This window comes from Amphiura filiformis, chromosome 5 (genome assembly GCF_039555335.1).
Source record: "Amphiura filiformis chromosome 5, Afil_fr2py, whole genome shotgun sequence".
NCBI classification, from domain to species: Eukaryota; Metazoa; Echinodermata; class Ophiuroidea; order Amphilepidida; family Amphiuridae; genus Amphiura; species Amphiura filiformis.
The window spans coordinates 51414246-51427127 of NC_092632.1; the positions used below are offsets into that span (position 1 = coordinate 51414246).

Here is a 12882-nt window from a genome sequence, read left to right on the forward strand (position 1 = left end):
AAATATTTTCAAGGGAGACTGCTGTTTTAATGTTTGGGGATTAGTCAACAGAACTTTTCCACGTTTGCTATCGTTGGAAATATCAAAATGTTTATAGAGAGAAAAACACTGTTTTTGTCAAATAAACTGAAACCTTTCAAATGCGACAAAGATGATTTTATGAGTTGGAAGTTTGTGTTCTACTACTATTCCATGGGGCAGCACTCTCCATACTTTATTTCCCGAGAAAATCTAAAATATACAATAATACCCCATTTCAGCCTCTTATTTCCCGTAGCAAAAACGACTCATTTTCACTGAGCCAGTGACTTCAGACCATTGATATCATGCTAATGCTGTTACGTAATCAAGTGTGTGATATAATTTTGACATGTGTTGTTTGAAAGACAAAGGTACAGTATTTATTTGATCATAGAAAAATGCCATGAAAATAATGGGTTACAAGTCAACTTTCATTACACATTGACCGACCCTCGTATCTCAAAGACCACAATACAGCAATGTGTGAAAGTTCATGTTTTGCTTTCGTACCCATTCAAATCTTTTTTAAACGTTTCATTAATCTCCTAATCTAGATAATGCATTTTTTGGGGAAGTTAAACGACCATGTATGTACAGGGTGGTCCAAAAACAACTTTACCCTTTTAAAAGGTTCCTATCTCAAAATTAACTATTCAAATTAACTATAAATCTTCACTTGCTACGTATTATCATGCAGATTATAATTGTCACTTATTTCCATCTCTGTACGGTAGTCTCTTCTACTGCCGTATAGAATCTCAAACATTATAATTGATGTTGAAAGCAAAGCAAAGGCGATAAAAATATACATCAAAGAGCGATCTATAACGGCTGATATTTTATTCCAATCACGTCGAATGTTATCGGCGGCTTTTCGATGTATAATGTCATTCATTAAAGAGTGCAATTTCCCATTTATTTCCTTTAGCTCCGGCGAAGAAATCCCTCTTCTAATATCACGAATGGTTTCTACCGTGTCACCATTTTTGTACTCATCTATTTTACGACTAGATTCTGGAATTGTATCGGTTCCACATTGTCTGGATGTAGCTAGTGGTACTTCGCAATCACGTCGAATGCATTTAGAATCTAATTGCAGGTACTTCAGCCCGACATATTTAGGTAGAACTCCAAGGAAAAGTTGCTTAACTCTCTTAGGCACCGGTCTACTCGTGTACTTGCAATGGATCACCAAGGCAGTTGCAACAACTGACACACACACCATCACGATCATCACCAGAAAATAATTTCCTAAATAATAATAAATAACAAAAAGTAATTATTAAACAAATTTATGTTAGCATTTAAGAAAAATACATATTTCAGTCTGTGACCCTTCGATACATTTTTTTTTTTTATTTTTGCGTGCATTCTTATATAGAGCTGTGAAGTGTTGTTGTGGAATTGCAAATATCAGCTGCAGCTAACATTAAAATTAAAATACTTTAGCAGTTAGAGCTTCTCCTCAACACAGCAATCCTGGCTGAAAATTAGTCAAACGTTTTTAATAAACACAGATAATAACAACATCTTGTCTAAATCTTAATCACTTCTTTTTGTATTGTGATGTATTATTTTGTGATTTAAGCGAATACCGGCTGTATTAGGGAAATGTTAAATATGACATTCTGACAAATGTTAAATATGACATTCTGACAAAGAATGAAAGAGAAAAGGGAAAGATAAAGAAAAAGGACAAGGAGCCAGTTTCCCACCAAAATTTATCCGAGAATAGGCCATAATAGTGTAAATACCAAATTTGTCCCAATAAAATCGTTTTTTTGGAAGCTTGAACACTTTATACGTACAGTCTCTCTAAAAAACCGCTTTAACTAATATCCCACCGAAATTCATGGGTCAAACTGATGCAATTGTGATTTTTTTCGTCTTTCCCCGAAGTATTAATTTTGCCCCCCCCCCCCCTTGACGAAGAAAGCTGGCTACGCCTCTGGTCACAGTGGCTAATTAAGTAAGAAAAGAATGATGCAGTTTTTAAAGTGGTACTTTGGTCCAAACTCTCACCAAGTATAATGCAACATGTAATCCGACGTTCAGAATTGTCTGCATTCTCTGCTTTTGTTTTGTTACATAGTGAGACATTGTGACAGAACAAAGTTCAAACAAATTTCATGGGCAACAATGTGGAATAGAATCAATGTATCAAGCTTTAGCTATCATTTGAGATTAACTAGAGTTTGTATTTAACACAATAATTAGACTAATGTAAACTTATTAGTTATTATTTAGGATAACACTGCAGAGAGAAGGAAAAATTCAGTAGGAATATACAGTAAGCCAAAAAAATTAAGGTACCAGCTATGTTCACCCTGTACATCCTAACCAAAGACAGATATTCAGAATTGGAACCAACATCCAATATCCGAATTCTTTAGCTCGAATTTAAGACCTCATTCGTTGAATTTATTCAAGAAATAAAGACACGACGATCTAAAAACCCAAGGAAAATGTCAATTTAAAAGTTGCAGTTTGCTCCATTACATGGGCTTTTGACTAACACACGCGTCGCGTCGCGTCACGTCACGTCACGTCACGTCGCGTCACGTCACGTCGCGTCACGTCACGTCACGTTGATATCTTCTTAAAAGTTACAAACAAGTCATACGGTTGAGATCCAATTTGACCTTGACCTCTATCAAGCTGGGGGGCATTGGGTGAATGCACCCGAGGTGGGCCACATAACACCCCGCCCAACGAACTGGGTACCGTTGGGTCCCTCAATTCTCTGTTTTCAACTCCTATTTTCCTATTTTATTTTTATTTGATAAAAACTTTCCCGGAAACTTTTTTTCCTTTGCCACTTAGTTTGTATTTCTTTTGCCAATTGAGAATGCTTGACAACCACCTGTATTTACTGCCTTTTTGACAACCCGATCCAATCACCCAAAACAAGCCAGAACTCAACATGACCCTTGTTTGCACCCCAATCAATGTTTCGCTTAGCACATACCATGAACATGCACTAGGAACTTCCATTGAAAAGACCCAATAGGAATGCATGGGATACGCGTGGCTATTTTTAAACTGTGGAAAATACCCCGGGCCGTATTCTCGCAAAGGGGCTAACACCCGTCCCAGGACACACCCCGGCCCCGCAGAAAAACCCGCAAAAAATGAACAACACAACCGCGCAATAACATGACCCAGCCCACCCCACTTGACATGGCCAAAGAGCCTCCCAGGCCTAAGGTTGACCCGTCTTCAAGAATACGACCTCAGAGTTTTCAATGGAAAATTCCATATAGCTGTGTTTGTTTTACTTGGTCACGTTGTTGCACACGTGTTTTCCATGGCCTGCTCTATTGCATATGATACACACATGCTGATATCGACAGCGAACGAACTTGCACCCGCTGGGCCTGTTGAAATCAAAACAAATCTTTGCCGGGGGTCCACTCTTGCAGTAGATGGGGCACTTGGGGTTCTTTTTAGACGGTATTGGGAGCCTCCGTGAGGGTAATTTGTGGAGTTTCCTGGGCCTGATTGAGTGGGATTTTGAACCCAGAGAACCCATTAAATGGGGTCGGATTTGACATGAACATTACTGCAAGAGTGGACCCCCGGCAAAGATTTGTTTTGATTTCAACAGGCCCAGCGGGTGCAAGTTCGTTCGCTCATGAAGATATCAACGTGACGTGACGTGACGTGACGTGACGCGACGTGACGCGACGTGACGTGACGTGACGTGACGCGACGTGACGCGACGCGTGTGTTAGTCAAAAGCCATTACATGCACTATTGATTTGTACACAAAGCGTTCGCGAACAGGAGAACTAGCGCCGTGCTTCCATTGATTAGCACGTTAAAACTAGCGTCGTGCTTTCATTGATTATAACTTGAAAGTGCAACTTTTGATTTCGTTTCTTCAGTAGGTTTTAGACCACCGTTTCTTTAATTCTCAACCAATGTCAACAAATAAGATTTTAAATCAGAGCTAAAGAGTACAGGCATTGGCTGCTTGTTTTAATTTCGACATATTTGTCTTTACTTGGGATATATAGAGGTGAACATAGCTGGTACCTTAATTCTTTGGCTTACTGTAGCTACTCTTGCGTAATTGATTCAACTTTCTCTGCCCATACTTGTCCGAGTCAATATTTTGAAAAAGGCTAAGTGAACTGAAGTACAGGTATTAGCAATTGCTTTATTCAATGACGACCAAAGCAAATATAGCTTTAAATAAAATAGAAATTAGTCATAATATTTTGATCGTATTGTGTTTCATAATGAAGAAGGAATACTTTGACGTAAAGTAGCGAAGTGTCTTATTACATTTTGAAATAGCAAATTTAGAGCTGCAAGGGAATTAAGCGAATTAAAGTTACTTTAGTGCCTTTGTTTCATACTTCAATCCTCATTCAACCACTGTGAACCGACAGTATTAATATATGATAGGGTCTCGAGTATCAATAAACCCACATAAAGAAACGAATACATTATAAAGTGCTTTATAAAGTCAGCAAAAACATCTGCATCCAGCGCTGCTGAGGGCTTCATCAGTAGTATCGCTGCATCAGACCTCAGCATCGCTGGATGCAGATGTTTTTGGTGACTTGCAACTTTTGCCGTGTTCAAGGATTATGTCCGACACAGCATTATATTTCAAGGCCTATTGCGGCATGTCTCCGAATCAGTGGAAGAAACTCTTAAGGCTTCCTGGTTGAACCGTGCCGAGTCTGTAAAATGAGTTTGTGTTCTGGTAGCACAAGGTCTTTGTTGCTTCTTCTGGAAATTATGGCCCCAGTTACCCGAATGTCATAGATTGTACATGACGAAGAAGCGGCGAGTAACCGGATAACCATCAACGTTGTATTTGATGGAACGTAAGTGTTCAGTGAAGAAGTTCTTCTATAGTTTCTCAGTAGTGCTGGGATCTGATGGGAGAGCTTTGTAGTTTTTGAAGATTATGTTACGGATGGGGGTGTTCATGGGATGGTAGGTGAGGATTGCGGTTAGATTTCTTTTTGTCAGATCTCTTTATTTCTGTCGACTTGTTTCACGCGCTGGTATGCAGACTGGGTTATGTTGGAAGTTGGAAGGATAGCCGCGGTTTTCAAGGAATCCGATCATCTCCATGGCAGCATTGTCAAAGTCTCTTTCTCTTTTATCGGTTTTGTTGTACGTTAGTCTCAGGTAATATTATTCTACGTGTGAGGTTGAATATTCTTGGGTATTTGTTGTGTTTTGCAGTTAATTTGGTATCCAAGATATAAAACAAACTAAACACAACACAAAAAAGAAACACCATACTTACATAAGCCGTCATAAATCAAAACTTGCTCATGTTATGACAACTTTATTGACACAGTCGTGTGCAGCATCTTGTTAGCTCCAATTTGATACCGCATTTGCTACCAAAAGCTCTAATTGACAAAGGTTGATACCCGTATATAAAATTTGGTGCATTTTCAAAAGTTTCAAATCAAAATAATCACGCAGTTAAAATTCTATGCATTGCATAGCCAAGTTCGCGAACAGCCTGTGTCGATAATCCCAAGTGCTCGGTTTATTCAATTGTTAATTTAAAACGCATGTATTGCTACAACGCTTTACTGATGAACACTAGGGCGTCTTTTATTTGCAACTTTTACAATTCCACCAAATTTCATATACTGTATCAATCTTTACTTCAGAGGCTTTAGTAGGAAAGTATCAAATTAGAGCTGACACGAAGCTGCATACAACTGTGTTAATCAAATCGTCACAATATTAGCAGGTTTAGATTTATGACGGGTTAGATAAGTGCAGACTTTCTATTTGTGTTGTGTTTGTATTGATTGAAAATGATATTGTCATACTTAGTAACGTAATCTCAAACTTGTTAGCTCTTGTTGTTTATATTGGTTGTAAGCGGGAGTGGTTAGCTGGTGCGTATGTGGGGTGTAGGGGTGCGTGTTGTAGGATGTGTTCGTGTGGTACATGAATGTTGGTTGTGAAAGTTTTGGGTGCGGAGGTGAAAAGTTCCAAACAACGGTCTTACCAAATGTGCAAAAAGGACATTAACATTAGGATTGTTGAATATATACTTTTTTGTTTCAGGTGCTTGGTAGATTGTAAACATGGACTTCTTAGGTTTCTCATACATGTGGGCGTATATGCCACAACTGAAGGACATCCTTACAGTAGAACAGGAAATTGGCAGATTATGTAAAGATCTTATACTAACATTCGTAGCAATTTTCTGATAGGAACCAAGGTTAACTGGTACGTTATGTTAGAGCACTGATATTTCCTAGGTTTTTCCACGGACACGAGAAAAATGTACTGGACACTTCGTAATGAAAGCAAGGTGTGTGGGGGTGGGTGTGTGTGTGTATCTACAAGGGCAAAATATATTAGGACGATTTGAATACATCTTCGTTGAATACGCACCTTTAGGGTTTCTCTACAGGATGTCGATTTGTACCGAAATTCCACCCTATAGGAATCCTACAAATACCATAGTACGTATTGTATTGTAATGCAATATGCCTATTACCTTGTGGGAAGGAATTTATGTACAAATCGACATCCAGTAGAGTTACCAGATGGGTATTACAGTTTAATTTTGCAGGTTCATACTCACCAATTAACGGCGAGTCATCACCCGTCGGAGGCATCGTTTCTGCAATTAGTTGTTGGAATACAACCATTGCTAAGAGATTAGTAATAGAGAGAGTCAACTTCTCCCCGCATTCAGGTGGTAAATAAAATACCATCAAAGACAATGACGATAAAAATACACACGGTAGAATTAGGTACAAGACGTAGAATTCATACTGCCTTTTGAAGATCAGTCGATAGTTAAGTTCATAGTATGGTTCTGGGCAGCATAAATATTTCTTGGTACCCTTTCGAACTTTTACAGAAACCATATCCCATACGCCATTGTTGAGATATCTGTAATTAATAATAATAACATAATTCCATAAACATAACCGTTAAGACTATAATAAGTAGGATATGATATGTATTATTTTTCCTTTGCTTCTTCCTCTTCTTATAGCTTTGCTCCCTCCGGCAATAATGGCGCTTGATAAATTCCCTCCTTGTTGAAATATCATGAATAAAAGCTTTCGGACTTTGTCATAAATGTATACCTGTGAATTGTTACAAATTAGTCTTGGAGCAAAGTTGGGCGGCTATTTGCTAGCATGAAAGTAAGGTCAAATAACGAAATACCAGTGCAGAATGATTGGCTTCCATCGACATTTAGCAATGTTTACAATAACAAGATTTAGCAAATATATAGCGCTGTTTGGAGCAAAACGATTCAGCTACCATGATAGATCATATACATGTATAAGCAACAATTAAGGGCGCTGCTACTAATTGCTTCCTATTTGCACCAGTAAATTACCGTTTATTGCAACCAAACTAAATCCCATGAATAAACGATCAGTATTAAGTTCTATACTTTCTTTAGTCATGGCCTGAGAGGTATCGCTATATATTATGTGACTTGTGTTTGACATAAATGTTGGAGGCACCGACGGCGATAGATGATTGTCGATAGAGAGGTTGCGATGTCCCTGTGCGATGTCTCCTATGCCACGCGTGTTACAGCCGTTAAATTCAATACAAATCATAGGCTATTTTAACGTGCTTATTGGCACGTTCGTGCAGTGGTAATTAAAATCCGTGCAGTGAGAATTAAAAATCCGTGCTTTAAATATTTCTATACTGTTCAAGTTTTAACCACACTAATGACCGGGAAATTAAAGAAGTTTCTCCACAAAGTAAGACTGATCGAGTCAAAAAATCCTGTACAAAAAGGTTTAATTTATGGTAATCAATCAAACATTCAATTTTGCAAAACAATTCAAGCAAATATTGCCTAACAACGCGTCTGTCAACGCCCTTTCTCCCCAATGTTTCGATCACTGCTGGGGGAGGGGGAGCCTCGGGACGAGCGGATGCGCAACAGGCATGGGGAAGAATGGTATAATGTGTGTATTTTATGCAACTTTGCAGAGTTTGTATGCACTATTGCATTTTTATTAACATTTACAAAACATAATATCATTTTAGCGCATGTAACTCAATGTTAATATACTAGCTATGTATTTTCATCAAACTCTATCTAGGTATCATAACTGCAATTCAGTTGAATGCTTTGAACTTTTAAATGAAAATCTGTCCTTCTAAATAAATCCAAATATTTTCTCTTCTGATTAATATTTTATGAAATTGTCGGCACCTGTGTACAGTTTATGCAACTTTGCATTCTGATTACATAGAAAAACCATTAACGTGACCTAAGTAAACCAGGTGTGTACTTTCTTCGAGCTGTAGCTAAGTAAAAATAATGACAAGACAATTAAAGGGATTTACATTTTAAGTGAAAACCTACCCTTCTAAATCACTCTAAACATTTTCTTTTCTGATTAAGATTGTAATTTTATGTATATTTTATGTATGATATTGTAAGCATCTGTTTCCATTTTTAAAACTGATTAACATTTTGTACACATAATAATATTAACTTAATAATATTGCTGGTCAAAGACTTATTTATTTCAAAGTCTATACATTTTATGTAGGTATTTAGTTATGGCAGTAAAAGGTAAAAAAAGTCACATCGCAAAATAATGAGAATGTTGGTCTAACAAGCCGTTTGGTTAACATGTTTATTAAAATATTTTTAATCGTGTGACCAATCGTGAAAAATATTTTAGAAACAAATTTTAGAATAAGAATAAGTAGTGATGTACCCCAAGGGTGAATTTTTGGACCCCTATTATTTATATAATATATCGTTATTAATTCGGTAGAGTGACGATTCGAGAATTTTAAGTAAATTGAGTTATTGTATGCTTATCATTATGATTCAGATGATTTTTTTATTTCCACCAAAAATTAATGGTAAATCTTACTCCCTGACGCAGATACCGAAATACCGATACCGATACCTGAGTGCGATTAATGACTTTGACCATAAGTCGAATCGTATACTATACTATACTATACTATACTATACTATACTATACTATACTTTACAAATCAGGTTAATCTATAGTATTGTATTATAGCTGGAAACCCCGAATTTTCCATAGTAAATGTCCTATACTATTATGTTTGATACCAATGGGTAGCTATAGGTATCTTCTATCTAGTGATACCAATATAAGTACAAACATTCCCCACATGATATCACTATGGCTTAGTAATATGAGTGCGCTCTCGTGAAACCCAAAAAATGTTTGCTTTAAAATCCTCGATTTTTTGCTAAATAATACAGGAATGACTATTGATAACTTATCAAATTTAAGTGGACAACCAAAAAAAAAAGCCCCAAATTAAGAATGCACCTTGGTCTGGGGAAGCAACGGCAACACTTGCATTGCAGGTGTTAAATCTACATCATGTGCACAATTTGAGGATAAAAAGAATCGGGCCTTGTTTCTATAACTGGTATTTACATTATAGTCCTATGGAGAGAGTGCCCGCCCTTTCAGAACCCATCCCCGACTTGAGAAGTAGAAGTACGCATGATCGCGATACTTACTTATCTTGTGTCGCATCTGGAGATTCTTCGGGAAATATATTTATCTCTGCTCCAGTAAGCCCCCATGATGCAAACTGCATTACACAAACTTGTGTGTCAAAAGGGAAGTAGCGTACTCGTATTAAACAGGAACTGGTGTAGATAGCGGGTGTCAACCACCTCACCAAGCCATCGTGATTTACAGTGATTATGGTGTCTTCTTTATATCTTTCATATTCGGAGTTCACACTGTGGATAAAAATACCAAACTTTAAGTGTTCATTTTGTATGTGATGTATATTTTGAATCTCTTTAAATAAAATAATTATTTTTATCTATAGATCATTCAACCGATTTCAATTTAATTTTGATCGTTTATTTATTATCTCTCTATATGACCTCCTCATGTGGTGTAACATTTGTGAGCATGTGAGCAAATGCCTACTACGAGAAACTGAGTCACATGGACCCCTTAGCTACATTATACTAACATAAGATGGCACTGTATTAAAATCAAATATCAGTACAGTTTCGTTACGTGTTCCGCTTAGTTATATTTCCTCCAGATATCAAGTTGATTTCCAAGTAAAATCTCACTAAAAAAGTAACAAATTAATCAAAATTGGAAAGATCGTACAATGAACACAATGTTTTAAAAAGGAGCCCTGGTTTAAAATGTCGTATCTGATTATTTTGATTACTCAAATCCCTTCTTAATAAAAGTCACGATTTTCACGTCAAAATATGTTATGATATATTTGTGATATGTCACGAATTGTCTCAACAGCACTTTCTAGAAATTAACAAGAGCTAAGGTTACATTACGGGTGATGTGGCACTTATATATCATTCAATGTCACTGATTGTACTATTCTCAGTACAGCTCATTCAGTTGTCAAGCTGTAAGAGCCCAATACTTACGTAACAAAAGCCAGTACGTATTGGGTTAAGGTGGTACTACACACCTTGATCAATTGTGACTATTTTTGCATTTTTCTCAAACAATAATAACACACTGGTAACAAAGGTTATGTATATTAAAGGGGCAAGTTACTGCACTTGAATTTCAGTGACTCAAGACAAGCAGTACGTTATTTATGATAAGAAAAGAGGTACCGCTAGAATGTACCTCATTTCTTAACATATATAATGAACCACTTGTCTTGAATCACTGAAATTTCAGAGAAGTAATTGGATTTCTATAATATTCATAACTTTTGTTACCAGTGTGTAGTTATTTTTTGAGAAAAATGCAAAATTAGTCACAAAATTTATCAGGTGGTGTAGTACCACCATAAAACTTCTACCTAGAACAAAAACTAGTAAAAAATAAATCATCTTACGTAACAAAACTAAAACTCTAATTAAAATTACATTATTCATACATACTACCTGCAGTGAAAACATTGGGTTTATTACGTATTGGGATCTGGTTGTTTTTAAAACAAATTATGGATGGCGTGAACGTTGAATTCTCGATTCATCACTCTATAGGCACATGGAGGAAAGCTACAAATTATGATTTTGTCAAGCTCCTGGTAGACTTATGTCAGACAGGGAGGTAAATAACAGGACATACTGCTCTGTTATTTACCTACCCAGTAAATTATGTTGCCCACTAAGTAAATTCAACTTGCCTATTCCCCAAGAATAACCACCCAGTAAATTATTTGACGTAGCCACATATAATTGGGCACCATATAATTATCATAAAACGAATGCAGCTCTTGAAATCAATTGTTGCCATTTGAAAGTGTTGATTTTTTCATAACATTTGCCAATTATTCAGTTACAAATTCGAAGCAGGAATAAACATTACACAGTACAAAAGATAAAATTATGACAAATTGATTATACATTGTTTGTTTTTTGTTTGTTCCTTTTATATCTTTCCAATGAGATTGTACCGGGGTTTATATTATTTTGCGCAACCCATTTGATAAAAATGTGTCTTCTTCTTCTTCTTCTTCTTAAGTCCTGAGATAATTTCCCTTCCCCCCCCCCAGCAATATTGTATTCAATGTTGCTTTGGATCAGGATTGAAATCCACCTAAAGTTAGCATAACATTTTGAAATTGGGATTACTCATTGTAGTCACGGTGTTACACCAAAATTGCAAAGTGCGCAAATTTGGTTGATTAGTAGAGTACACAATTGAATATAACATTGAAAAAAATTGGAATGTGCATGCCTTGTCGTACATTTTACCCTGAAAGTTTTGTTGATCCCCCTATTAAGGACTGATTTTTTTTGTTCCCCCCTTATTAAGACCCAAAATATTTTGATCCCCATATTTTCCAACCACCACCAAATAGTCCGGCTGCCAGTGGGTATGACGTTGTTTTGGTGTCCATACTTTTGTTTCTTAAAGGATATTGCTTCTCAAGACCACCAACTTTACTGGAACTCTGTCAGCATTGAGCATTTTGAGATATGGCGGGTCAAAGGTCACACAGAGGTCAAAATTTAAATGGCTCAAATGCTGTTGAAAAGTTCCCCAAATTATTCCTCTTGTCATGGCGATCCAGAAAAAGTATACTTTTACCTATCTGAGCCATTTCCTTCTGGCGTTATAAGCAGAAAGGTCAAAGGTCACCATTTGACCTCCACAGGGGTCAAAACCTGAAAAATACTCCGATTTGTATGAAAATAGTCTCAAATTATTCGTCTTCTATAATCAATTAAAAAACAGAACAGTTTGCCATAGCTAGGATGTTTCGTTACTATGGTAACGTGGTGACAAAGGTCAATGTCCATTGAATCATAATACAACTGGCCCTTTTTTGCTATGTTACCATGGTTACCCATGTAAGGAAGCATCATACACAATACAAACTACTATTTGTCTGCATGGATTTTCTATGATGAACAATTTGAGACTATTTTGGTGAAGATCGGGGCATTTTACAGGTTTTTACCCCTGTGGAGGTCAAAGGTCGTGACCTTTGACCTTTTTGTTTATAACTCCAGAAGGGTATGTCACAGAAAGGTAAAAGACAAAAGGAATAATTTGAGGAACTTTTCAACAGCTTTCGAGCAATTTGAATTTTGACCTCTGTGTGAACAATGACCCGCCAGAGTTGCAGTAAACTTATTTTCGATGTTGGTGATCTTGAGAAGCAATATCCATCAAAACAAATTTATGGACACCAAAACAAGCTTCTGTGGCAAAATTGAGTTTGGCAGCCGGACTATAAGTATATAAGTATTTATGAACACTCCCTTAAAATAACAAAGTGGACAAAGAGTATAAAGAACAAAATTGCACATACAGTAATGAAAATGTGGATATTCCAGTAAGGTAACCTCATTTGAAATTCACACTCCTTGTGTGCAAGCTTAAGGTGTATGGATTTCAACTGGAATAGTCCAATGCC

The 12882-nt window shown here is 36.7% G+C and overlaps 1 protein-coding gene across 1 annotated transcript; it reads right to left on the minus strand.

Annotated features, from left to right (window-relative positions):
- Positions 1-700: 700 nt before the first annotated feature.
- LOC140151898 (neuronal acetylcholine receptor subunit alpha-6-like) lies at positions 701-9732 on the minus strand. Its single transcript, XM_072174212.1, has 3 exons — positions 9527-9732; positions 6605-6918; positions 701-1272 (listed from the first exon to the last, which is right to left on the minus strand). Exons 1-3 carry the CDS (start codon positions 9604-9606, stop codon positions 701-703), a joined length of 966 nt encoding a protein of 321 aa, XP_072030313.1. The 5' UTR covers positions 9607-9732.
- Positions 9733-12882: the final 3150 nt, after the last annotated feature.

Bases quoted from the DNA above. Each gene is read 5' to 3' on its own strand.
- LOC140151898 (XM_072174212.1), bottom strand. From the start codon at position 9,606: ATGCAGTTTGCATCATGGGGGCTTACTGGAGCAGAGATAAATATATTT. The intron at 6,919-9,526 runs GTAAGTATCGCG...TATTAATTACAG, and splicing joins CCAGATGCGACACAAGATAA to ATATCTCAACAATGGCGTAT. The intron at 1,273-6,604 runs GTGAGTATGAAC...ATTATTATTTAG, and splicing joins TGATGACTCGCCGTTAATTG to GAAATTATTTTCTGGTGATG.